This window comes from Hyperolius riggenbachi, chromosome 3 (assembly GCF_040937935.1).
Source record: "Hyperolius riggenbachi isolate aHypRig1 chromosome 3, aHypRig1.pri, whole genome shotgun sequence".
NCBI classification, from domain to species: domain Eukaryota; kingdom Metazoa; phylum Chordata; class Amphibia; order Anura; family Hyperoliidae; genus Hyperolius; species Hyperolius riggenbachi.
This window is the reverse complement of record NC_090648.1, coordinates 177619891-177647232: the sequence shown is the minus strand read 5'-3', so window position 1 is coordinate 177647232 and position 27342 is coordinate 177619891. Positions and strand designations below refer to the sequence as shown.

The window sequence follows — 27342 nt, the reverse complement described above, 5'->3', positions numbered from 1 at the left end:
TGGCGCAATCCTGGATAAGCTGCCTAGAGAGACCAAGTCTGTCCCAAGACTCAGCACAGGAAAAGCAGTAGACAATTATCTCCTCCCGACACTCAGTACCTATAGTCTTCCCTCCCTTCCAGATGAGTGTAGAGTGGAAAGTCCACTGATCATTTGGGGATGGTAAATGATTCCCGGTTTATTTACTATCAGGGTGGTTCTCGGCTGCGTGCTATATTCCAGAGTCTGTATACTCCGCTCTGATCTCCATCACCAAGAAAGGCAGGGCCGGACATTTCTAAATGTATGGTAAGAGTACAAGAGATATGCAGACTGTGCCTATAGTTGACAACGCTGCAGACAACTGCACTTACTTATAACAACTTGTTTTATTGCATGTAATAGACAATGTACCTACCCGGGCTTCATCCCCTCACAAAAGTATTTGCTGAAACCCAGGTCAGGACATTGTCTATTACATGCACTGGTATGCACAATATTTTAGTAGATGGACTGAGCAGCTGCCATTTAGTAAGTAATTTTGAAAATAAAGAAAATCCTGAGAATCCCTGTGAGATGAACTAGTCCATAACCTGTCAGATTTGCACTGCCTACTGTAAAGGTGCCCATTAATGGTACGTCCATCAATGGTGCCGATCCACGACAAATGATCGTTCTGCAGATCCAAATTTCGGATCGATTATTTTAGTCTGATCGGATTGCTAATCATTCCCCCCTCCTTTGGTGGGAGAAATGTACTCCTTATAAGTATGTGCACAAGTGCATTTTAATTTTTACAATTTTTACACTATAGCAGATGATACTGTTTGATCAGATTTTGAGTGTAAGTTTGTTAGATTAATACTCTGTAATGACTCATTTACACTATGAGCCTTTGCTGGTTTCTTTAAGCGTTGGCGAATTTAGAAACCGCCTCAAAAGCGCTTGTGCAATGATTCCCTATGAGAGTGTTCACATGTGCGCGTTATGATTTTACTAAAATTGCAAACGCGTTACATGTACCATTTTTTGAGTGCTTTGGCTCAATGGAAGGTATAGGGAAATCGCAAAGTGCTTGAAAAAAAGCTTTGTATAGCAATTTCCAGAGTGCTTTTATGAATACATTGTATTTATTAATTTGTGGGTGAAAGAGTTCCCTTCCTGACTGACGTCAGGAAGTGAAAAAAGGAATCGCTCTGCAAAAGCGCTTAGAAAAGAACTTTTCTAAGCGCAAAGCGCAGGGAAAAGCGCTTTAAAAACTCTCAATAAAACACTGACCGCTTTCGATAGCGATGGCGATTTATAATGTGAACATAGCCTAAATGTCAATGCTGTGTACTGTATAATAATCCTAATTGATGATGTGGAGTGGACAACTATTGCCCCACAAATCAGCCCCTATACGTCACTATGGTCAGTCTGGGGCCCAAGTGCAGCACACGGTATTCCTACCCGCAGGTGCAGATCTCGCAGATACACTTGCGCTTCATGTCCTCCGGCTGGTGTAGGAGCTGAGGGTCGGTGATCAAGCGAGCTGTACTAGGTCGATGCTGCTACTTGGACTGTCACACTGCGCACGGGGCCCTGGTAACTAGGCAAGCGAAAGTCTCCTAGCAACCTCCGAGCGTCCTGTCAACAGCGCAGCAGTGGCGTGATGACGTCGCAAGTAGGCTGAGCCCAGAGTACGCGGAATGCTGTGTGACTTCCGGGTATGGGTTGCACATGCACATGCTGGATCAGTGTGACGGTGAGTGATAGGGCTGCCTGCTGTGTCACTGGACATTTCTATGCTGTGTACAATGTGACAGTGATTGTGATAGTTAGAGTCTTGTTATGTTGCCTGCTCTCTGCCTCTGCTCCTGCTCATAGGCTGTGTCAGTGTTTATTACTGTAGCTGAAATTAAAAGGGAGTTGTTTCAAGAACTTATCCAACTGCTATCTGCTTTTCCTAACTTCTAGAGAACCATGATGAAAGGATAGTCCCCTTACTTACCACTGTTACAGTGCATGTTAGTTTCCCTGAGCACTGTCTGTATGGAGTTTGTATGTTCTACTGATGTATGCATGGCTTTGCTCTAGGCCAGGCTTTCTCAACCAGGGTTCCCTGGAACCCCAGGGTTCCTTGAGGACTCTGCAGGGGTTCCTTGGCATTTTCCCCCCATCGTGGGTGAAGTATAATAGAACACATTATAATAGGGCTTACTGTAAAAAGAAGCACTAAATTGGGGATTAGAATAATAATGAGCACAGTGTAATGAGTGGCAGTGTAATAGGAGTTAGTGAAATTAACAGCCTCACCTACTTTTAAAGACCATGCCTCTGGAAAAATAAATGCAGGGGTTCCTCAAGATTAAAACATTATTTGCAGGGGTTCCTTGAGATCCAAAAGTTATTTGTAGGGTTCCTCCAGGTTAAAAAGGTTGAGAAAGACTGCTCTAGGCACTACAGTCTCTTTCAAACACACCTGATAGGTTGTTGTGGGCCCCACCAAATTATCATCAGGAGTATGTAAAGATAAAATAAGATAGTTTGAAGTGACATTGTTGTGTTGAAAGATGTCTCTAGTAAAAGCAGCTGCTTCATTTCAGAGAGCTAATTTATTCCAGGCAATAAAGTACCTAGTATTATTGTGACTCATTATGCAGATGCTGAAGTTTGCCTGTAGCAGGTTGAGCCATCTTTCAGCTTCACTCTGCACTAAAATTTGGTCGTGGCCATTTCTAGTAAAGTGCACATTGTGAACAGAGTACAAACTGGGTTCAAAAGATGTTATGTGTCAGACTGGAATATCCAACCATAAACAGGGAGGGATCACTTCAATACAATTTTTAATCAACATAGTGTACAGTGTTCTGCCGTGCTTGCCCTGCATAATGAGTGACAATAATACTAGGTGTACATTTGAAATGGCTGCAGCCAAATTTCGGCGCAGGGTGAAGGTGAAAGACGGCTCACCCTGCTGCTGGCAAATTCCAGGGTAGTACTAATGATTGTGTGTGTGTGTGTGTGTGTGTGTGTGTGTGTGTGTGTGTGTGTGTGTGTGTGTGTGTGTGTGTGTGTGTGTGTGTGTGTGTGTGTGTGTGTGTGTGTGTGTGTGTGTGTGTGTGTGTGTGTGTGTGTGTGTGTGTGTGTGTGTGTGTGTGTAATACTTAATTTGGGCAACACTATAGCTCTATCGGTGGCGCCCAAATTAGTCACTGAGCACCGCTGTAGCTGTAATTCTCATTAGGAACTATGGCGGCACCCAAAGCAATGCACCAAAATTAGCTGATTCCCTTTACTATCCTCAAAGAGTGTTGCTTCATATTTCCGTAATCATCTGTGATGTGGTTCAGTATGGTTTTTAATGTAATTTAGAAAGCGCACTCTAGTGATGGGAAGTAAGGAGACTTCTCAGAGGTACACAGGAGGAGCTTTTTCTTTATCTATTGCTAGGTATACACTATGCAATTTCCCATCAGATCGACAGGTCTAAATAATAATTTCCAATTTGTCTGTTCTGCTCCCGATTGATAACGGGATTGATTTTGTGCAGTAGTCATCCTAATATCAATCCCATTACTAATTGGGAGCAGATCAGACAATTTCAAAAATTATAATTTTGACCCGTCGATCTGGTGTGAAATTTCATAGTGTGTATCTAGCATCAAAGGATACCCGAAGTGACACGATGAGATAGACAGGTGTATGTACAGTGTCTAGCACCCAAATAAGTATGACGTGTTCCTTTTTTTTCTTTCTCTGTCTGAAAGCATTAAATATCAGGTATGTAAGTGGCTGACTCAATCCTGACTCAGACAGGAAGTGTCTGTCTCTTTCTATCTCTTGCTCTCAGAAGCTATTTTCTGCTTTCTTATTAGTGATCACTTCCTGTCTGGATGCTAGTGTAACTCATAGAGGTAACATTAAAACCTGACAGATCCTAAAGCCTTTCTTTTCTGTCCTTTCACCAGTTATTTGCCAGTGTACAAACAGCACATTCTCACCTAATCCTTGCAACTCAAAGTCTGCACCAGAGTGTTATTTTTTTTCTCCATCATGCTTATTGAGTATGTGTGTAACATTATACTGTCTTTTTAGGTATAGCACAATGGGACTTGTAAGTTTGGAAAAGATAATTGCACTACAGAAAAATGCTGCTAACATACGGAATATCTGTATACTGGCTCATGTAGACCATGGTAAGTCTTTTCCAGACTGTTGCTTTAAAGAGGAGCTGTTATGTATAAGGTCTCAGAGAAAAAAAAACACATATATCAGTAGCTAAAGATTGGCTGTACTTACATTACATATGCATTTCACTGTCCACGTTTGGATTTCACAGAATTTTTATATAGTATTTGCAGAGAATGATGCTCCTGACAGCTCATGGCAGGTTCCATGTTTGTCTGTCTCCTATGAAGCCAAATATGTCGTCATGTCCTGCCTGCTTCCTGATGATTCCACTCAGAAAAAATACAACACTACTGTGCAGTGAATATTAATTAGCCATGTGGCTAGGAACAATAGCGGACTCATGCAGTATACTCTGCCCGGAGATTTTTCAGTGCTGGCTGTTGTAACATGAGACTGTAACTTCTCACTAGCAGCCCAGGGGAGGACCCAAGCAGCCCCAGAATGCTTTGCAGTATGGTATGCGGCCTGTCGTCCTTTTAAGAGCTTGGGTCTAACATCCTTGCTGTTCAGCACACATCAAAAGTAAGAGAGATTTTTAACTTCAGTATTGCCTTTTTGACTTCCTTCTAAACTGTTTAACACAGGAGAATAGAGGTATAAATTAGCTTTTGCAGCCTGACAGTTACTCTTTAACTGTTTAGATAATGGGGTTTTGTGTCCCTCATTATAGCATAATGAGGGGCACATTATCCATAATTATCCTACACAATTCAGCCACTATTACATTTAAGTTTTCTTGGCTGTGTACAAATGAGTGATGTTTTAAAGGAGTACTGTAGAGGTGTAGGGGGAAAAAGAGTTGAACTTATCTGGGGCTTCTAATGGTCCCTCGCAGCCACTCACTGATGCTCCGGTCCCCACCGCAGGTTAACTTCTGGAGTTTGCGACTTTAAAGTCGGAAAAGCACTGCGTCTGCCCGGCCGTGTCCCGCTGGGAGTGAACTGCGCAGGTGCAGACCGTCCTGAACCTGCACAGTAAACTCCAGGTGATGTCAGAGGGAGTGATGACACGGCCGCACAGGTGCAGTGGTTTTCCGACTTTAAAGTCGCAAATTCCGGAAGTGAAATGGTGGCGGGAACCGGAGCATGGTTGAGTGGCTGCATGGGCACAGGAAGCCTGCGGGAGACCGTTAGAAGCCCCAGGTAAGCACAACTTTTTTTTTTCCCTACCCCCCCCCCCCCCCCCCCCTCCTTTAAAGTCTTTCCAAACTACGATGAACCATCCAGAGCGGGTAGTGTACCACTTGTGTTGTACCCACTCTGATGCTCCGTTTAAGGTGCTTGCTCTGTCTTTGGAGCAGAAGCATGCCATATGATTGTAAATGAGTGCTCATCTGCTATCTATTACTAATTGTGCAGGTTGGCAATGTTTATTGTGGTACTGCAGAACCATTTACTGTGAATGAGTATATATAAAACTATAGGTCAGTTCACCACATCTGGTGGTCTGCTGCTGTATGTTATGGAAGATAAGTCCAGCAGCAGCATTGGTGTGAACTGATCCTCATTGGAGTATTATGATGAATCCATGAACATATCACTAGATATTAAAGAGTGCAAGTGAATGCACATTTTGAGAGATTACTGCTTTATTGTGGTTTTGGGGAGACTTCCTAATTGTGTTTTAAGAGACACACTGCCTTATTGTTTTGTGGGGGGCATACTGCTTAAAGTGGACCTGGACTCAGAACTTCCTTGCTGCTCTAAAAGATAAGCAACAGCATAATAACCTTTAAAGAAAACATTTATCCATTACAACTTAAAGAACTTCCTCCGAGATTCCTGCAGAGTGGTTACTTCTGGTTTGCTGGGAGCACATAAAGGGTTAAAGTAACCCAGAGCTGAAGAAATAACAAAAATCTATACTTACCCGCTGCTTCCTCCAGCAGCATAAACACGTGTGAGTCCCTCACCGTCCTCCTGTGGTCTGCCGTTCAGCCACTATCATCCCTGGTAACTGTCTCAGACTGTCGCGTGCAGTCTGGGTCTTCTGTGCATGCACGGGAGGTCCGCGCTGGAGGAAGCAGCGGGTAAGTATCGATTTTTGTAATTTCTTCAGCTCTGGTACACTTTAACCCCTTGTGTTTGCATATTAACTGAGAATTTGTCAGAGAGCTGACAGCTCAAATCACACTTGCTCATTAATTGCTGAGAAGGGTGAATTAAACAGACCGTTCTCTACAAACACACATGGCAGATTTCTCTGTGTTTTCCTTCTCTTCTGTGCAAGAGTTCAGGTCTGCTTGAACCTCCCCGGTGGTATGATTATTTCCGAATTTTAGGGTCTAAAAGTGGTACATTTTTTCACAAGCTTTTAGACCCTAAAAGCAGGAAAAAGTCATAATGCAGTGAGATCTGTAGCAGCTCCTGGACAGACCTGCCTCCCTGGGATCCTGCGCTGCAATATTTCATCTCTACTCCGATTGGTACTGTACCCTTATAGTAAGATCACCACCTATTATCATGATGACAAACTGTGATCTCACCTAAGGGATCCAGAGCCTCTGAGGACTGGAAGAAGAATGGCTGCCAGCGTCTTCATCCCGGGGGAGGTGAGTAGTTAGAAACATTGCCGTGCTGTCTGCATGCCTCCCAGTGGCTACCCCAAGTCAGGCTCGGGATTACCGCTTCTGGCTTCCTTCTCCCCCCTGAGCCTGATTCGGGGTTACCACCAAGTAGGTTAATTGGTTTTAAAGTATTCACTTCCTAGTTATGTTATGGTGCGATGGTGATTTTGAGCAACAAACTATGGATTTTAGATTTGTCTTTGTACTTGAAATAAGCTTTGTTTACCTTGTTCAGGGATCTTGGGAAACGTATAGAGGGAAATTGGTAAAATGTCAGTGAAATGCAAACATTACTTCAAGAGAGACTTGAGACCTTTTTTTATTTTGCTTTACTGATGTTTCAAGAAAATTAGGTTTCTACTACATAAATTGTTTTGTAATTGCAACAGCACTGTAATATGCTTACTATTGTTTCTTTTTCCTTTTCATTACACTTTTCATGTTTGTTCTGCAGGGAAAACTACATTAGCAGACTGCCTTATATCCAGCAATGGGATTATCTCAAGCAGACTGGCTGGGAAGGTATATTATAGTATCTTTATCTGATATGCCATTTGAAGTATTCTTTCCACTATTGAAAATGAATTTGCTTCCTGTTTAATGATTTATGGCTATAATTGCAGTTACGCTATTTGGACAGTCGAGAGGATGAGCAGATACGAGGAATCACCATGAAATCTAGCGCCATTTCCCTTCAGTACATCTCTGGTAATTCATTTCACTTTCTTAGTAATTTAGTAATTACAACACAACTGAACATTTAGTACAACTTAAATTAGTTTATTTAGTACAACTAAATAAAAATAAGTGTCTGTTTGAGTGTCACTGTAGTGTGTGACACTGAGGGACTGATGGAAATGGTTCTAAGTACCCTGTAAAACTCTGCATTGGGTGGTGTATAAAAATGGGGAGTATAATCTCATTATCGCACAAAGAATGGTGAGTTGCATGTACTTAGTTTTTCCTTACAGCATGTGTTCTGTAAAACGTGTGTTAACAGGCATGTTATCATAGCAGTGTTCGTCCTATGAAAAATATTCCTTTTTCATTTACACATTGGCACTTCAGTCTTAGGGCTGGTGCACACGGGCTTCTGCTCAGCGTATCGTTCAAACACTGTTTTTTTTTTTCCAAGACTACCAGCATTTAACAGCTTAGCTTTTAATGGACCACTGTAACAAGAGGGATAAGGAGGCTGACATATTTATTTCCTTTTAAACAATACCAGTTGCCAGGTAGCCCTGCTACCGTAGTGTCTGAATCACACCAGAAACAAGCATGCAGCGAATCTGGTCATATATGACAATATTGTCAGAAACACCTGATCTGCATGCTTGTTCAGGGTCTGTGGCTATAAGTATTAGAGGCAGAGGATCAGCAAGACTGCCAGGCAACTGGAATGGTTTGAGGCCTTGTTCACATTGCGTTCAGCTCGCGGGGGGCTTTTTTTGAGGCGTCTTCTTTTCCCGATTCCCGGCGCTTGAGTGGGCGATTCATTTTTGTGCTTTGCGGTTTTCTAAACGTTTTTTCCGACCGGTTTTGTAATTCACTCCCTGACGCAAGTTAGGAAGTGAACTCTTTGACCTGGAAAAGAATAAATACAATGTATTTATTCTTAAAAAAGCGAATGCAATTGCTACACAAAGCGATTTTGTGAGCGTTTTGCGTTTTTTCTCCTAGACTTTCCACTGCGGCGGAATCGCCTCAGAAATGGTACACGCACCACTTTGCTGAATGGACAACGCACGACACGCCCTGATATGAACCTTCTCATAGACATTTATTGTTCACGCGGTCAGGGGGCTATTTTAAAAATCGCCCGCGTGTAAAAAAAAAATCCCAGAAAATGCCTGCAGCGTGAACAACCACCTAAAAGGAAATAAATATGGCAGCCTTCATATCCCTCTCACTTCCACTTTAATGGCTTTTGAAGGCTTTTAATGGCTTTCAGGAGAGCGGTTAATTTTCTGTGCTTTTGGTGCCTTTTGCAGGAAGTATAGGGAAATGCTGGGCTTTTTTTGTGCTTTCATTGGCTTTCAGTGGCTTTTGCTGGCTTTCACACAACTTCTAGAAGCTGCATGTTGCTTTTTGAGATGAGACAAGACGCCGGGATCAACTGCCAGGCTTTCATGAAAGCCTGCAAAACTTTGTACTCGCATGGGACGGCGGTAGATTCCTAAATCATTACATTTAAAACGCCACCTGTAATGCCAGCAAAACGTCAGTGTGAAGCAGCTGTTACCCACGTAGCAACTAAATGCAGAGGTGGGAAAGTAGTTGTAATTTGAGCATTGGAGATAGCCACTAGTAAAATTATAGATATTCTACTATTGGGCAGTGGTATTTCCGATAGTAAAATTTACCAATGTTTTAATAACACCATCCCACTACCGATGCGTAACGTGAACTGACCCCCTCACCGATGCCTAATCCTAACTCACCCACCCCCACCACCGATTTCATATATATATATATATATATATATATATATATATATATATATATATATATATATATATATATATATATATATATATATATATATATATTGTAACGGGAACAGGGTATGGGTTGCGTTTTGCCCTCTGGGGTGGGCTTTCAGAGCTGTCGGACAGACCACACAGTTCTTTTCAGGTTCACCACACCTTTATTGGCACACGTGCAAGGCTATTTACAATAAATACAGGCAGGTAACAAAACCAAAATAAAATCCTAGCGGTCCGGCTGCTAACTAACTTAAACAAAATAAATGAGGCTGTCTATTGCACTATGAACAGAAAAGTAACACACGGACCGAAACAATACTTGTTTAGGTTTCTCTGAGTTTACAGAGCAGACCTGCAAAAGCTCCTGCTCTAACACCAGCAGCCCCAGAGTGAGCCGCTGCCCGCCCACTTTTCCTTTCTTTTAACTTATCTCCCAGGTCAGCTCCTGCTGCCCTAATTATGCAAACAGACCTGCATAATAGAGAGACCCGGGAGAGAAGTACCTCCCCTCCAGCACTGTTCCCATTAACTCTTTCTTCACCATGCCACAATATATATATATATATATATATATATATATATATATATATATATATATATATATATATATATATATATATATATATATATATATATATATATATATATATATATATATATATATATATATATATATATATATATATCTTGATTGCAATTATAATTTGCCATAGGTAAGCAGCAACATGGCTCCTGGCAAATAGACAAATCTTAGGGAAGGCAGGAAGAGACACAACCCACTCCTCCTCATTACTTTAGTCCACTCTGACACCTCGTGACCATATGCATTTTTACATGCCAGATGTGTCTGTTAATCACTCTTTAGAGCTGTAGTTTTGCAGTGCCAGCCGCAAGACGGAAATAGTCTGAGCAGCACAGAAGAGGTGGGCAGGTTCAGCTTGTTGTTCAGTTAAAGACTAGCTGGTGACCCTCCCAGCTCCTCCCTTATCACCTCACATGAGTGATGAGACGAGAGGTTGGACATTAAACTCTTCATGCAATTCAGTCTAAAAAATCTGCAGCAGATATTCACATGTAGGAAGTCCATTCTGCAAGTAAGATAAATAATAATGTAAAGACATAGACCATAGACCATACATAGACCATACATACGGTATATCTCACTTTTCTCCTGGTGAGCTGCAGCCACTTTGATGCGCTCTATAAGCAGTAGCAGTGTTAGTCTTGCCCAAGGTCTCCTACTAAATAAGTTCTTACGGAACAGGAAGAGCCAAGATTGAAACCCCGGTCTCCTGTGTCAGAGGCAGAGCTTTTAACCATGGTCATGTTTTGTGTGCACTACATAAAACTTTTTGCATCACAAGTTATGATATGCAGTATTCTTCAGAATAAAGTATACATTAAAAAAGAGGGAAGGATCCTGAACTAGGGGTGTAAGGGTATTTTTCCCTCTGTTTTTCGCTGTTATCGATTTTTTTTTTCCCTCTTTAGTTTAACCTTCCTGGCGATAGCCCCGAACGTAGTTTGGGGTAAGCCTAGCAGGAGGTTTTCTCAGGCCCTGCTGGGCTGATTTGCACCATTTTTTTTTTTTTTTTGCTGCACATAGCTAGCACTTTGCTAGCTGCGTGAGCACACCGATCGCCGCTGCCCCGCGCCGATTCGCCGATATCCGCCGCACCGCCCCCCCCCCCCTAGACCCCTTGCGCAGCCTGGCCTATCAGCGCCAGGCAGCGCTGAGGGGTGGATCGGGACTTCCGATGACGTTGGTGATGTCATCCCGCCCCACCATGGCGACGGGGGAAGTCCTCCAGGAAATCCCGTTCTTTGAACGGGATTTCCTGATTGCCGATCGCCGGAGGCGATCGAAGAGGGTAGGGGATGCCGCTGCACAGCGGCTATCATGTAGCGAGCCCTAGGCCGTGGCGGAATCGCTTGCGGGAGCGATTCGCCCGGAACCCCCCGCAAAAATCGCCGCGGAGGCTGCGAATCCCATAGCCGTGCATGGCACGGCTCATGGGATTCGCCTGCGATCCCGCTCAGTGCGGTGTGCGTCTGCGAGACGCACGCCGCACTAGTGTAGACGAACCCTAAAGGGGAACTATGGCGAAAAATTTTAAAATATGGGCAAACATAGACAAATAAGAAGTACGTTTCTTCCAAAGTAAAATGAGCCATAAATTACTTTTCTCCTATAATGCTGTCACTTACAGTAGGCAGTAGAATTCTGACAGAAGTGACAGGTTTTGGACTAGTCCATCTCTTCATAGGGGATTCTCAGCAAGACTTTCATTATTTATAAAGATATTCCCTAAAAAGGATTTAAACAATGACGCTGCCCAGCTTCCCTGCTCCCTACACAGTTTTTTGGCAGTTGGACAGAGCAACAGCCATTCACTAAGTGGTTTTGAAAATAAATATATCCATGAGAGTCCCCTATAAAGAGATGGACTAGTCCAAAACCTGTCGCTTCTGTCAGATTTCTACAACCTACTGTAAGTGACAGCAACATAGGAGAAAAGTAATTCATGGCTCATTTTACTCTGGAAAAAATGTACTTCTTATTTGTATATGTTTGTGAATATTTTAAATTTTACAGTTTTACGCTGTAGTGCCACTGTAAGCAGTGTATGGTATACGTAGGGCTGATGACATTCTATATGCAGAGATGCAGAGATGACACTTGCATCCTTCTGCACTTTTTATTTGGCAAGCTCAAGCTCTGTAGTAATGCTGAATTTCCCTTATTGGGTTGTAATATTAGAAGGATTAGAGGGGATGAGGAGCTGCCTCTGCTCACTATGCTATGCAAAATTAATTTCTTGCCAGTAAGATTTTTTTTTCATTCCTGTTAAGAGTTGGGGGACCTAGATTCTATTTCACATTGAAATGTCACCTTTCCTGTAGTCACATAGTCGGTGTTTTACGTTTATCAGTTATATCTTATTTTTGATTTTTCTATTCTTTAGGGAATGAAGAATATCTCATAAACCTTATAGATTCTCCTGGACATGTTGATTTTTCTTCTGAGGTCTCAACTGCAGTGCGTCTCTGTGATGGGGCCATTGTTGTGGTTGATGCAGTAGAAGGCGTCTGTCCACAGGTAAACTCTCACTGTTTTCATGAGCTACTGCAGGAGCCTGAATAGCTTGCTTTTTCTGTGCTTGTTAGAAATCCTTTAATGGAACCTGGGACATGCCCATGATGCCATATGCCAACTTTTCCATACATAGGGATTTTACAATAAAATAAAACATATTTACATCAGAATGTTCCACACATGCACAGAATACTCAGACTAAAACTTGTCAAATGTTTTTGTCTCTATTGGACTATGGACTCTTTTATACAATTACATAAAGGTAATGATGTTTGTGGACATTTGTGTATCATTGGATCTGTGCATTTATATAATTATTTGCATTAATAATAATACTAGCGGACCCGCGGCATAGCATATGCCGCATAAGAGAGTAGCGGGCAGGAAGGGGGTATTGGGCACAGCGGCGGGGAGGGGGTCAGACCCCCCCCTCACCTGGGTCCTCCATCAGCGCTCCCTCTCCAGCTTAAGCGGTGGGGAGGGGGGTTGGACCCCCCCTCCCTCACCTGGGTCCCCCATCTGTGCTCCGCCCCTAGCTTCAGCTGCAGCCGTATCTATCTATCTAAGAAATAGTGCCCTGCCCCCAGAGCCGGTGCTAGACTTTTTCGCCCCCCCCCCCCACGCCCAGCAGTGGATGGGGGACCGCCGAGCTGGAGGGGGTAGCATGCAGGAAGGGGGTATTGGGCAGAGTGGTGGGGAGGGGGGTCGAACCCCCCTCCCTCACCTGGGTCCCCCATCTGCGCTCCCCCTCTAGCTTAACTTCAGCTGCAGCCGTATCTATCTAAGAAGTAGTGCCCTGCCCCCAGAGCCGGTGCTAGACTTTTTCGACGCCCCCACGCTCAGCTGTGGGTGGAGGACCACCGAGCTGGAGGGGGTAGCGTGCAGGAAGGCGGTATTGGTAGAGCGGCGGGGAGGGGGGTCGGACCCCCCTTCCCTCACCTGGGTCCCCCATCTGCACTCCCCCTCTAGCTTAACTTCAGCTGCAGCTGCCGCTATTACGAAAAGGCAGTGGGCGGGGATGACTAGCCTCTTCCGCGTTCCAGTGTGCGTTCCACTGTCATCACTTCCTGCAATGCCGCCCACTGTATTGTAAGTGGACGGCATTGCAGGAAGTGACGACAGTGGAACGCACGCTGGAACGCGGAAGAGGTGAGTCATCCCCGCCCACTGCCTCTTAGTAATAGCGGCGGCTGCAGCTGAAGTTCAGCTAGAGCATAGGCAAACGCAGGGGGGGATTACAGCTGCCCAGAATCCCCCTTAGACCAGGGCTGGTGCAGTGTCTGGGCACAGGCACAAGTTGAGACACCAGAATATCTGCAGGTATCCTCCCGCTCACAGCACTGCTCCCTTTCTTTCCCAGCTACAGTTGACTTTGGATGGAGCAGCAGCATGTGTACAGAGCATGGAGCAGCTCTGGGGAACTTAACAGAGTCAGGTATGAGCACAGCCCTGTGCCCCTGCTGTGTGAAAGTTTCACTTTCCCTTTCATTAGCAATGTCGGCTGTCCTCATTATTATCTGTATCCAAACTGCTCCTAATTGATCCTGTTGTCGATCGGGAGCAGATCGGACATTTAGGAAATAATCCTGTCAGTCGGACGGGAAATTGCATTATGTGTACCCAGCATGATGGATGTCCTACCATATTCTTATACTGCAATGTGCGTGGCTGAGGAAGACCTTTCAGGAATCCGCCCCCCCCCACCCCCTTGGAAATCCTTGGTTTGCCCCTGTAGAGAGGGAGCGCAGATGGGGGACACAGGTGAGGGAGGGGGGGGGGGGTCTGACCCCCCTCCCCACCGCTCTGCCCAATACCCCCTTCCTGCACGCTACCCACTCCAGCTCAGTGGCCCCCCACCGATGGCTGGGCGGGGGGGGGCGGTCGGTGAAAAGTCTAGGACCGGCTCTGGGGGCAGGGCACTACTTCTTCTTACTTGAAGGTTGAGACACTTAGCCTTATATATAATTTTATATACTGTATAATACTAATATTTGCAGCTATATTAATAATCTAGAATTCAGCGATAGTTGTTCATTCACTCAACTGCAATATTTCTTGGTTCTTTTGCAGACCCAAGCTGTATTACGACAAGCCTGGCTAGAGAACATACGACCTGTTCTGGTAATCAACAAGATTGATAGACTGATTGTAGAATTGAAGTTATCACCTCAGGAGGCATATGGCCATCTTCAGAAAATACTGGAGCAGGTAACCATTATAGTCGCCACATGTGAGCCAGACGTTTGACTGGCTTCAGGAATGTCTTCTCTTGAAGTATCTTTTGGCTTATTTTTCAGGTAAATGCAGTGACGGGGTCCTTGTTCACCTCCAAGGTCCTGGAAGAAAGAGCTGACAAAGATACCACAGAGACCGCTGAAGGAGAGCAGCTGTATGATTGGAGTGCGGGATTAGAAGAGACAGATGATTCTCATCTCTATTTCGCTCCAGACCAGGGCAATGTGGTTTTTGCCAGTGCCGTTGATGGCTGGGGATTTACGTAAGCTCCTTCTTTTTCTCTTTGAATTGATGTTTGGACTCTTTCATGTTCTAGTCATTCTAGTAATTGGGATCAGATGAGAAAGAGGTTATGTGAACATTTTTTTTTTCCAGAAACGTTCCTTAAATTGTAACTGGTCTTGAAGTGATGCCGGCAAATCTATATAGCCATTCTAGCTGAAAACATGTTAAAACTAAGATATTATGAACCAGGAGGCATATAGACCCTCTGTCTCTTAATAATGGCAGTATTTGTATAGCGCCTTTCTCCTGTCGGACTCAAAGCGCTTGCGAGGCAGCCACTAGAGCGCACTCAGTAGGCAGTAGCAGTGTTAAAGAGACACTCAAGCAAAAAAAAAAAATGATGATATGATTTGTATGTGTAGTACAGCTAAGAAAAAAAACTATAAGATCAGATACATCAGTCTAATTGTTTTCAGTACAGGAAGAGTTGAGAAACTCCAGTTGTTATCTCTATGCAAAAAAGCTATTAAGCTCTCCGACTAACTAATGCTGGGAATACACGGTTCGTTTTTGCCTTCGTTTAAACCTTCGATTCGTTCGGTAAACGAATCGAGTGTTGAAAACGTATGTGAAAATAGTCATAATCTCATTATAGTTTCGATTAATAGACCCCAAAAACGAACGACTAGTGATCGAACATGTTTGATATTATCTCTCTTTATCCATCTAATCGAGCCATTGGTAGGTTTGATGGCTGTTCAGATCGATTATATATTCGTTTATGCTAGTCCGTCCCTGTAAAAAGGGATTTTCGTTTCGTTTCTTTGCAGCCTTCGATCATTGGAAAAACGAAACCATCAGAATCGGAAAAAAAAACGAAACCGTGGGTGGTGATATTAACCGTATGACCGATTATTTCGGGATCGAAAAGGACAAAAGGCACAATCGAAACGAAGGTTTAAACGAAGGCAAAAACGAACCGTGTATTCCCAGCATTAGTCGTGGAGAGGGCTGTAATCTGACTTTTATTATCTCAACTGTAATTGAACTGTTTACTTTTCCTCTGCTAGAGGAGAGTTCATTACCTCACAGACTGCTCTGAAAGACTAATTTTGAATGCTGAGTGTTGTGTAATCTGCACATATTATAGAATAATGCAATGTTAGAAAAAACACTATATACCTGTAAATAAAAATATGAGAATATTTTCTTTGCTGCTAATCTTCTAGTAATTATTCACAGTACACAACCAATTCATTATATCATATATTTTTTTTTCGCTTCAGTGTCTCTTTAGGGAGACTTGCCCAAGAAACTCCTTACTGAAATAGGTACTGGCTTACTGAACAGGCAGAGCCTAGATTTGAACCCAGGTCTCCTGTGTCAGAGGCAGAGCCCTTAACCATTACACTATCCAGCCACTTGTAGACTGTATGAGCTCACTAAGTGAATGATCCCTGTTAGAGAGAGATGCCAGCAGACAGGGACAGGCAAGGTACTGCAGTGGTTGAAGTTCAGGGCTGTAGTCTGCTCGATGTGGTCAGTAGCCAGCAGTAGTCCAGGGGTTCTAGGTGACTCAGGTGTAGTCCAGGAACCAGGGGCGTAACTAGACTTAAAGGCCCCCCTGCAAAAATGATTTCATGGAGCTCCCTTAGTCTCCAAACCTCACGGAATTGGGAGCTGGCGAATGGCAGCAGAGAGTGCTTTGCTGTAAAGCAGCCTCTGGAAGCAGGAAAAAATTGCTCACGCTCCTGCACACAGTTTTTGTATATGAATGGGGAGGTTTCTTTGCTAATTGGCTGCACTTGCGGTTGGGGAGAGAGAGGTGGAGGGTCCCTCAAAGCCACTGGGCCCCCCTGCAATGGCAGGGGTGATTGCTACGCCTATGCCAGGAGCAAAGCCATGTTGTACCCAGGAGATCAGTCTGCAGTGCAGGAAATAGGAACAACAATGCAGATATATGGACAAGGTGGTAGAATAGTGGACCAGGTTACGTAGCTTTGAATAATCAGGAATAACACCAAGACTTAGGGACACTGAGGACCTGTTTTCTCAGGCAGCTTATTTCTGTCGATTTCTTATGTACAAGATGCCTAATTCGCAACCAGTGTGCGAGGCTGGAGGCATGGGGCTCTATTCACAAAGCTCTCATAAATTACTTATCACCTAATTGATTAAAAGAACCTTTCAGCACATTTACAAGCAAAATAATCACTCAAAGTAAGTTGTTCCTGATTAACTTCATTTCAATATTACTTTTCTTACCTTAACTATATTAGTTTTTTGCTCTATGGGGAGCTTAAAAATGTAACATTGATATGGTGAAAACAGAGGAAAACAGGTGAAAAGGCTTTGTGAATCATGCCCAATGTCAGGCAGCAATACTAGTTGTATGAAAGTATGCTAGGTTTGAACCTGGGGGATTCATGACGCATATCTCTCACATCTCTTTACCTTGGCAGTTGAGTGGTGTACTGGTAACTCAATCATACTTAGAGGTCATCATCAATGGCAACCCACAGTCCACTCTAAACACCACTATGTTTCAATGGTTTTTATTGGGGTTTGAAAAAGACAGTACAGCCAAATATACGGGCATTAATACAGTTTTTGTACATGAGTTTTTACATTGGTATCAATAACATGACAATAATTATAACAGCCAGTAGAGTCTGTTTTTTTTTCTGGTCTCTAAATACAACTAAATAGCTGTGGAATGTTAAGACTAAATTCTCAGAAACCAATTTATTAAGTATGTTGTGAGTCAAATACAACTCATGTGGTGTGCTCAGCAGGAGCATAACTCAGCAGGATGGTTTCTGGACTTTTTCGTGCACCAGGCAAAACAAAGAGTGACCAGTGGACTTTCATATGCAGGGGCGTCTTTAGGCATAGGCACTACAGGCCACTGCCTGGAGTGCCATTAGTCCTGGGGGGCACCATGCCCCTGATTAAGCCCTGCCCCTGTACTAAACCCCACCCTGATCTAAGCCTCACCTTTCCAAACGAAGCCACACCCCTACGGGTGTTTGTACCTTTTGTCTCCTTGTGCCACCTTCAGTCCCCATGCTCCTTCAGTTCCCCTGTGTGTCCCTCTGACCCCCTGTGCCTCCTTCTGTCTCCTTGTGCTACCTTCAGTCCCTTTGTGCCACCTCTTCCCCCCCCCTGTGCGTCCAAAGATGGATTAAAGTGAAATAGTGGCCTAGGCAAGCAACGACTTGGGCCCACACTTGATGGCCACCTAGCTTTTTTGGCAACATTTGTTGGGGGTTAGCATAGACCGGGCCCCTCTCCATGCCCTAGGCACCTGCCTAAGTTGCCTTGTAGATGATCCTGGCTTTGTGTGCATCCCTCTGTGCCTCACTGTGCCTCCTCCTGTCCCCCTTTGTGCCTCCCTCTGTCCCCTTGTCCCACTATCTGTCCCCGTCCCCCTTATGCACTCTTCCAGTCCAGTGTGTAAAGGCAGAGTATTGCGCAGCAGAAGCTGTGCTCTAACCTCACCTCTGGAATCCAGTGCTGTGCGATCATCCTGTCTGTTTTCTGCTCCCTCTAGTGTTGGCTCTCCTCATGTAGTGTGTAAGCACGCTACATGCGGTAAGAGATGCTTGTGCACTAGGGCAAGTGGTGAGCAGACAGACTGAAGCACAGCACTGGACTCCAGGGGAGAGGTGAGAGCGCAGCTTCTGCTGCACTATAGCCTGCATGTACACACTAAGCTGGGGTAGTGCAGGAAGGGAGCGTGCAACGAAATGCAACAGAATCAGTGAGTTGCTTGTATCTCAGGGACTCCCTCTATTCTGCATCCACCCTATACAGCATAGTTCCTCAACCTTGTCCTCAAGGCCCACCAACAGTGCATGTTTTGCAGAAAACCACAAACATGCACAGGTGGGGTAATTAGTGTCTCAGCAGAGCTGATTACTTATCTCTGTGGATTTCCACAAAACATGCACTGTTGGTGGGCCTTGAGGACTGGGTTGGGGAACACTGCATAGCACTCAGTTTATATGCTCTGGTGAAGTGTTACCCAACCCTGTTCTCAAGGCCCACCAACAGTGCATGTTTTGTGGAAATCCACAGAGGTAGTTAATCAGCTCTGCTGAGACACTAATTACCTCACCTGTGAATGTAGGTTGGTTTTCTACAAAACATGCACTGTTGGTGGTACTTGAGGACAGGGTTGGGGAACACTGCTCTAGTGTGTTTTGTCTTTTTTTCGGGGAAAGGGAGAATGTGACATAGCAGCAGTGGTACTGTCCACCTGCAAGAATAATGAGCATTTGAATAGGCAGGCTGGTGCCTTTTTCAGAGGTCCTTACCAAGGAATACTTTAAAAAAATAAACTTTGAAAATCCATAATGGGGAAATATACTAATCAAAAACCTATATAATTACCTTATAAGAGTGAGCCAGTTGATAATTTGCTACAAATGATAGGTACATAGTTAACCTTTTCCGGACCGCAGTAGTTGAAATCTACATCCTGTTTGTTTCCGCTTGTTTCTGACAGGGCGTAGATTTCAACATCACCGCACGTGTTCCCACCGCTACTGCCGGTGCGCCGATCTGCACCTGCCGCAGCTCACTCGCTCTGCTATCTCTATGAAGGCAGAGCCCTTTGAGCTGGTCAGGAGCCGATTTCATTGATCCTGTCATCAGTGTAAGCCAATCTCCATGTCTCACATTGATCACTGGGTGAGGAGCCTATGAAATCGGCTCCTGACCGGCTCACAGAGCTCTCCCGTCATAGACACGGCCAAGTAGGTGGGCTGAGGCAACGGTGATCGGCGGTAACAGTGATTCTGTGCAGCATAACATCGGCAAGCCCCGGTTTTTGGTACCAGTGGTCTCTGATCCTTAAGGGGCCAGGGACCGCTGGTACTGAAGTGGTTAAAGTCATTTAAAGGACATTTCACTCTGGGACTAATGCACAGTTTGTTTATATGTGTACATAGTGCATGTATTTTACTCAGATAGATAAGGTGAATACAGAGGAAAAAAGGTGAAAAAGCTTTGTGAATCATGCCCAATGCATCAAAGTTCACAGAAAGGAAACGATCATGATCATGATCATGACATCATCACACTGCAGGAGGGGTTTCCCCACAACATCAGCTATACAGGCCCAGCTGATGATCTACAGTGGCTTGCAAAAGTATTCGGCCCCCTTGAAGTTTTCCACATTTTGTCACATTACTGCCACAAACATGAATCAATTTTATTGGAATTTCACATGAAAGACCAATACAAAGTGGTGTACACGTGAGAAGTGGAACGAAAATCATATATGATTCCAAACAATTTTTACAAATAAATATCTGCAAAGTGGTGTGTGCGTAATTATTCAACCCCCTTTGATCTGAGTGCAGTTGCCCATAGACATTGCCTGATGAGTGCTAATGACTAAATAGAGTGCACCTGTGTGTAATCTAATGTCAGTACAAATACAGCTGCTCTGTGACAGCCTCAGAGGTTGTCTAAGAGAATATTGGGAGCAACAACACCATGAAGTCCAAAAAACACACCAGACAGGTCAAGGATAAGGTTATTGAGAAATTTAAAGCAGGCTTAGGCTACAAAAAGATTTCCAAAGCCTTGAACATCCCACAGAGCACTGTTCAAGTGATCATTCAGAAATGGAAGGAGTATGGCACAACTGTAAACCTACCAAGACAAGGCCGTCCACCTAAACTCACAGGCCAAACGAGAGCGCTGATCAGAAATGCAATCAGGAGGCCCATGGTGACTCTGGACGTGCTACAGAGATTTACAGCTCAGGTGGGGGAATCTGTCCATAGGACAACTATTAGTCATGCACTGCACAAAGTTGGCCTTCATGGAAGAGTGATAAGAAGAAAGCCATTGTTAACAGAAAAGCATAAGAAGTCCCGTTTGCAGTTTGCCACAAGCCATGTGGGGGACACAGCAACCATGTGGAAGAAGGCTCTCTGGTCAGATGAGACCAAAATGGAACTTTATGGCCAAAATGCAAAACTCTATGTGTGGCGGAAAACTAACACTGCACATCACTCTGAACACACCATCCCCACTGTCAAATATGGTGGTGGCAGCATCATGCTCTGGGGGACAGGGAAGCTGGTTAGAGTTGATGGGAAGATGGATGGAGCCAAATACAGGGCAAACTTGGAAGAAAACCTCTTGGAGACTGCAAAAGACTTGAGACTGGGGTGGAGGTTCACCTTCCACCAGGACAACGACCCTAAACATAAAGCCAGGGCAACAATTGAATGGTTTAAAACAAAACATATTCATGTGTTAGAATGGCCCAGTCAAAGTCGAGATCTAAATCCAATCGAAAATCTGTGGCAAGATCTGAAAACTGCTGTTCACAAACGCTGACCATCTAATCTGACTGAGCTGGAGCTGTTTTGCAAAGAAGAATGGGCAAGGATTTCAGTCTCCAGATGTGCAAAGCTGGTAGAGACATACCCTAAAAGACTGGCAGCTGTAATTGTAGCAAAAGGTGGTTCTACAAAGTATTGACTCAGGGGGCTGAAAAATTATGCTCACCCCACTTTGCAGTTATTTATTTGTAAAAAAAAAAATGTTTGGAATGATGTATGATTTTCGTTCCACTTCTCACGTGTACACCACTTTGTATTGGTCTTTCATGTGGAATTCCAATAAAATTGATTCATGTTTGTGGCAGTAATTTGATAAAATTTGGAAAACTTCAAGGGGGCCGAATACTTTTGCAAGCCACTGTATATGGCTGTACTTTGTTTTCCACACCGCAACACTCTGTGGTAACTAGAGCATGAGCGTAAGGGCTGGTGGAGAACGTTGTGCTTTTCTAGTAGTGTGAATGATCCCTAAAAGCGGGGAGAGGGAGACACTGTGCAGGAGTATTGCCCAAATGTTATGCTTTTACTTTTAATAGTTTTCAAATTTAAATTGCAAAATCACAAACAACCCCAAAAGACTGAATTAGATTAATTAACGATTATTCGGGTTGGAGTGTGCTCCTGAGGTGTCCCACAGTGCATCACTGCTGAATATTCAAATCATCCTTTTATATCCCTTTTGGTCCTTTCTAGCCCTTTACACACTCCTAGAAGTTCTGGTTTCCCATAATCTTGCTGAGCAATCTGTTGCTTTGAATTCATTAGCAAATACTGACTTATGCTGAAAAGGGAATGTCTTTCTTATCGGGACACTCTGGAAGGGTGCTGCACTTATAAAATTAAATTGCTTAGATATAACTAAATTAAGCACGGTTCTGAGCATTCACTTCTAACATTTTACGTAATATTCACTATAAGCCACTAGATGGAGCTGTGGCTTTTTGTTTTTTTCCTCTCAGAGTTCATTTTAGGTGATCATTTCTGTAATGCTGATTCAGAGAACTTTTTCAGATTTTATTGAGTAAAGATACACTTGTCAATGGGTTTATAGAAGGTGTATATCTTTTTAATGAAGTAGCCTCTTCCTTGCAGTCACATGCATATATTTATTTTGTAGAATTTACCTGAACTCTGCGCTGTTGGAATAAGAATTTAGAGTTTTACTAATAACTAAATTGCTTGGATTGATTCTCACCTTGTCTGAGTTAGAATTGTAGTACTATATGCAAAGGGAAGGGCGATTAAAAGTAAATATTTTGATTTACTTTCTTTTATGGATTATTTTTTGCGTGGCTATATTTTACTGTTCAGTACGACAAGCCAAAACACCAAAACCACAGTTTGGTAACTCTCTAAAGCAGGGATGTCAAACCGGTCCTTCGAGGGCCGAGATCCTCACACATTTTTGACACAGCTCAAATGAATTGATGGATCTGAATCAGGACAAGTGTGGTCCATCAGGTAGAACCCATTCCTCTCTTTCACAGTCCATCATAAACACCGGCATGGATCTGGCCCTCCAGGACTGGAGTTTGACACCTGTGCTCTAAAGCCTGGCACACACTTTCAATTATGATTGGCCAATCACTGACCAATTTTACTGCCTTCGGCTGCTGGAGAGCTATGCAAACAGCGGACTTCTCTTATGTTAGACTGGCTCTGACTGACGTAAGTGCGGGGACCTGGTTCCCAAAGCTGCAGGCAGCGGAAGATGGAGGTGTGGGAGCGATCGGAGCAGATGGGGCTGGAGGAAGCTCCAGGTATGTATACAATCTTTTTATTTTTTCAGCTCTGGTACACTTTAAGGGTAAATAATTGAGATTTGATACAGAAGTCTAATAATTATGATGAAAATCTATGCATTGTGTAAATGGGCTAATCCAAGCTTGGAAGCATGGTATTGGTCTATTTTCAAGCTGCATACATTTTCAACAACCTTTGCATAATTCTGCTTCAGCTAATTTCCATATCTCTAACCAACTTTGTCAAAAACAAACATTGGAAAAATAGAATTGAAAGCAGAAAACAAAAAGCTGAAATTCATCAGTTTTGGCAGAAAGGCCTTTAGACGTCATAGATGGGGAAATTCCGCAACTAAACGTCTAAAGACGTCAGCGGCAGGCAGAAGTGATTTTGGTGCAAAATGTCTTTAGACATCCACAGCATACAGAGATGGCAATTTCAAAACGTCTAAAGACGTTGGCAGCAGTCCTTTTAACCCTTTAAGGGTTAAAGGATCCTTTAAAGGGAACCTGAGGTGAGAGTGATATGGAAGCTGCATATTACTATATGCAAAGGGAAGGGTGATTAAAAGTAAATATTTTGATTTACTTTCTTTTATGGATTATTTTTTGCATGGCTATATTTTACTGATTAGTACGACAAGCCAAAACGCCAAAACCACAGTTTGGTAACTCTCTAAAGCCTGGTACACACTTTCAATTATGATTGCCCAATCACTGACCAATTTTACTACCTTTTAAACAATAGCAGTTGCCTGGCTGTCTTCCTGGTCCTGTGTCTCTAATACTTTAAGCTATAGACCCTGAACAAGCATGTGCAGATAAGGTACTCTGACACAGCTGACTCTGGATTAGCCATATGCTTGTTTCAGGGTTTTGACCCAGACACTATTTATGCCAGAATATTAAATGGGCTGCCAGGCAATTGGCATTGTGTTTACAAGGAAATAAATATGGCAGCCTACATATCCCTTGTAACCTAGAGTTCCCTTTTAGCATCTCATTGTGAGTCCAAGCTGTTGTACAGAAAAAGGGGAACCTAGACAGACAGTTTTAATGTTTTGGCTGAACAGTGTGAGACATATTCTGCATTGATAAAAGTGACATCTTTTTTTCTGGGACTAACATAACAGCCCAGCATGAGGGTTATTTTGCCATGACAAATTCCCTTTCAAGACCTACCGTTAGCCCTTATTTTTAAATAAAAATAAATAAACTAACATGTAAGCTTCTTCAAATGCTCAGGTTGTGCGTTAGAAAGGTTAGAAAGTCATTTGGCAGTTTTGTAAAAACAGCAGTAAATAATTTAAAATCCATTTACGAGATGAATCAATCTAAACAATCTCTATTTTCAAAGTCTCCTGCTTGACTTGAAGCATGTAATGAGGGCATCACATCATTATCATCCATCTATTTTTTTCTTCATATCCCTTTAATGAAAACTGTCTTTTTAAATGAAAGGTATGATAATGATGGATCTGAATGTAACATTTACAAAACATGCGTGAAATAATTTCCAGATTGTCTCTTATCTGCACATATTTGAAGCAGTTTGTGTTTTACATTATTTCACGATGATTTACTGTCTTCGGAAATGCCTTGGCCCAACTACTGTAGGACATGGTAAGGAAGTGTTTTGTGTGCATTATGTTCTTCTGTATAGTAAAGCCTCTAGAATTTCAGGGAGCTGAAGAATGGCAGACACACTTGAAAGAAAGATTCCACAAAGGGCAAGTGAGAGACTCGTGGAGATGATTGGTCTTAATGCCATCAAGAGGAAATGTAACTTTGCCTGTTTTTCACTTCAGTTACTCAATTCAGTTTCAGAGCACTTAAATGCAGATACTTTAGTGCACAGGTGTCAAACTCAAGGCCCGTGAGACGAATGATTTAAAAGATTACTGAGGCTTGTTTCACACTTTGTTGTGATGCAATATTTTAGAAAAGACCATACAGTAAGCCATGCAGTACCTTGAACGTATGCCTAACTGCCAGGGTAAACATTCATGCTGCCGTGTAAACATACTGCATGTAGTGCATTATTGCGTCTGAACCTGCCACACCCGGATCAATTTGATAGCCTAATAGGACTATTATTGTGTTTGTGCCACCATGTAGGGATTTTGTCTATTGTGGCACAACAAACAACAAGGGAAAGGTCCCTTAAGGCCCATACACACGTCTGATTTTTTTAAACGACCCGTCGTTTGGACGTCCCGTCGTTCAGTCGTCCGGACGTCAAATCGGGCGTGTGTACAGTCCGTCGTTCAGGTGATAAGACTGGTCTTAAGCTATCCGCCAACCTGAACAACGGACTGTACACACGCCCGATTTGACGTCCGGACGACTGAACGACGGGACGTCCAAACGACGGGTCGTTTAAAAAAATCAGACTTGTGTATGGGCCTTAAGCCTCCAGTTTTCATTTTACAAGAGTTGTGTATGGCCATGTTACCCTGTCCTTTGCTGACTATTGCTTCCTCTAAAACAACAGGAAATGTTCAAATGTCCGTGCTGGACAAGCTGACAGGCTTTTATATGTATTTACTTTGATTGTCTTGATTTTTTTTTTTTTTTTAGTATCCTTTGTAGAAAAAAATGTGTGTTTTTTGTTTTCTTGATTTTTAGAATTGATCACTTTGCACAGATGTATAGCCAAAAAGTGGGTATTAAATCTGCTGTTCTTCTAAAGACACTCTGGGGAGATTACTTTCTAAATTCCAAAGCCAAGAAGATCATGAAAGGAGCTCAGGTAAGTCGTCTCAATATTGTGGCATTATGTCATTTTCTTTAAAAGTGTACATTAATCAAATTTGGCATAGTGCCCCTCCCCTTTTTCCCAGGCTTGTTAACCCCTCATCACTCATGCAGCGTAGTTTCCTCCAGGTCTTTTGGAGCACACAAATATGGGGCACTGCCCACTGAATAAAACATGCCCACATGGTCCTAAACACGTGCTTTCCATTGTTGTGCTCAACATACAAAGTTATATTCTATTTAGAACATAGTGAGGTAGATTGGGGAATACACTCCAAAAGCAGCCTGTGGTGGCAGCATAATACCCTCTCTACTTTCCTCTTTGTATAGCACCATTGTTTAGTTTTATAGATGAAGGCCTTTTTCCACCACGAGCCAGAACAGGTGGGGAATGATAACTTTTCGTGAAATCTGAATGCCACCTTTAATAATATGGGTGCTGTAGTCAGCCATGTTTTCCAAGGTAAATGTCTTAAAGAAGTCCTTTGTGGCCCCTCATGTATTTAGTAAACTAAAAAACAAACAAACACTAATATCTTATTTGATATAGAAATATAAAACATAAAAATAGAAACATAATAAAAATATAAAAAATGTAATATAAACATACTTTTTTTTTCTCTGCAACCTTCTTTCTTCAAAGCTGTGTACATGCATTACGCATCACAAGCTCATTTGCATTTTTCTAACTTCCTATTGGTCTATTGGTTGTGTGGACCAATAGGAATCTCTGGTGGCTACCATAAATTCAAACAAGACCTTCAAACAAGACCTTAGTGTGTGAATTTACCACTTGACATTCCTTTTGGTCCCAAAAGTAAACCAAAGGAAATATGTGAGCAATAATGTTCACAGCTCTGGGAAAAAATAATACAGATGAAAAGAATAACACATACTACAAGTGAAAAGTTTGATTGTTCTTTTTAAATATTGTTTTTAATGTATTTTCACTTCAAATTTACCCCTTCAGCACCCGAGCAATTTTCACCTTTCAGCACTCCTTCCATTCATTCGTCTATAACTTTACCATTACTTATCGCAATTAAATGAACTATATCTTGTTTTTTTCCGCCACCAATTAGGCTTTCTTTAGGTGGGACATTATGCCAAGAATTATTTTATTCTAAATGTGTTTTAATGGGAAAATAGGAAAAAATGTGGGAAAAAAATCATTATTGTTCAGTTTTTGGCCATTATAGTTTTTAAATAATGCATGCTACTGTAATTAAAATCCATGAAATCTATTTGCCCATTTGTCCCGCTTATTACACCGTTTAAATTATGTCCCTATCACAATGTTTGGTGCTAATATTTTATTTGGAAATAAAGGTGCATGTTTTTAAGTTTTGCATCCATCCCTAATTACAAGCCCATAGTTTATAAAGTAACAGTGTTATACCCTCTTGACATAAATATTTAAAGAGTTCAGTCCCTAAGGTAACTATGTATGCATTTTTTATTGTCATTTTTTTTTGTTTTTATAAAAAAAAAAAAAAAAGGGGGGAGTGTGGGAGATAATGAGTTAATTTATAATGTAACACTGTGTATTTATATATGAAAAATGTTTTTGGGTGTAGTTTTACTATTTTGCCACAAGATGGCCACAGTAATTTTTTGTGCAAGCGTCCTGTATGCGTAGGAAGTACGCTTACTGGAAGTGCAATGAGGCTGCGAAAATCACAATGTTCGCGCTGCTTCTCATAGAAGCAGCCGA

General features: G+C 42.8%; 2 protein-coding genes across 2 annotated transcripts in view; one reads left to right on the top strand and one right to left on the bottom strand.

Annotated features, from left to right (window-relative positions):
- Positions 1-1584, bottom strand: part of SAXO2 (stabilizer of axonemal microtubules 2) — a 33013-nt gene extending 31429 nt beyond the window's left edge. Inside the window, exon 1 of the mRNA XM_068272500.1 lies at positions 1432-1584. Coding sequence (XP_068128601.1) covers positions 1432-1469 — 38 coding nt within the window. The 5' untranslated portion in view covers positions 1470-1584. The remainder of the gene's footprint in view (positions 1-1431) is intronic.
- Positions 1585-1641: 57 nt separating this feature from the next.
- EFL1 (elongation factor like GTPase 1) overlaps positions 1642-27342 on the top strand; it is a 424348-nt gene continuing 398647 nt past the window's right edge. The window contains exons 1-8 of the mRNA XM_068275325.1: positions 1642-1726; positions 4060-4160; positions 7176-7243; positions 7345-7429; positions 12174-12307; positions 14375-14512; positions 14602-14801; positions 25500-25623. Coding sequence (XP_068131426.1) covers positions 4070-4160; positions 7176-7243; positions 7345-7429; positions 12174-12307; positions 14375-14512; positions 14602-14801; positions 25500-25623 — 840 coding nt within the window. The 5' untranslated portion in view covers positions 1642-1726; positions 4060-4069. The remainder of the gene's footprint in view (positions 1727-4059; positions 4161-7175; positions 7244-7344; positions 7430-12173; positions 12308-14374; positions 14513-14601; positions 14802-25499; positions 25624-27342) is intronic.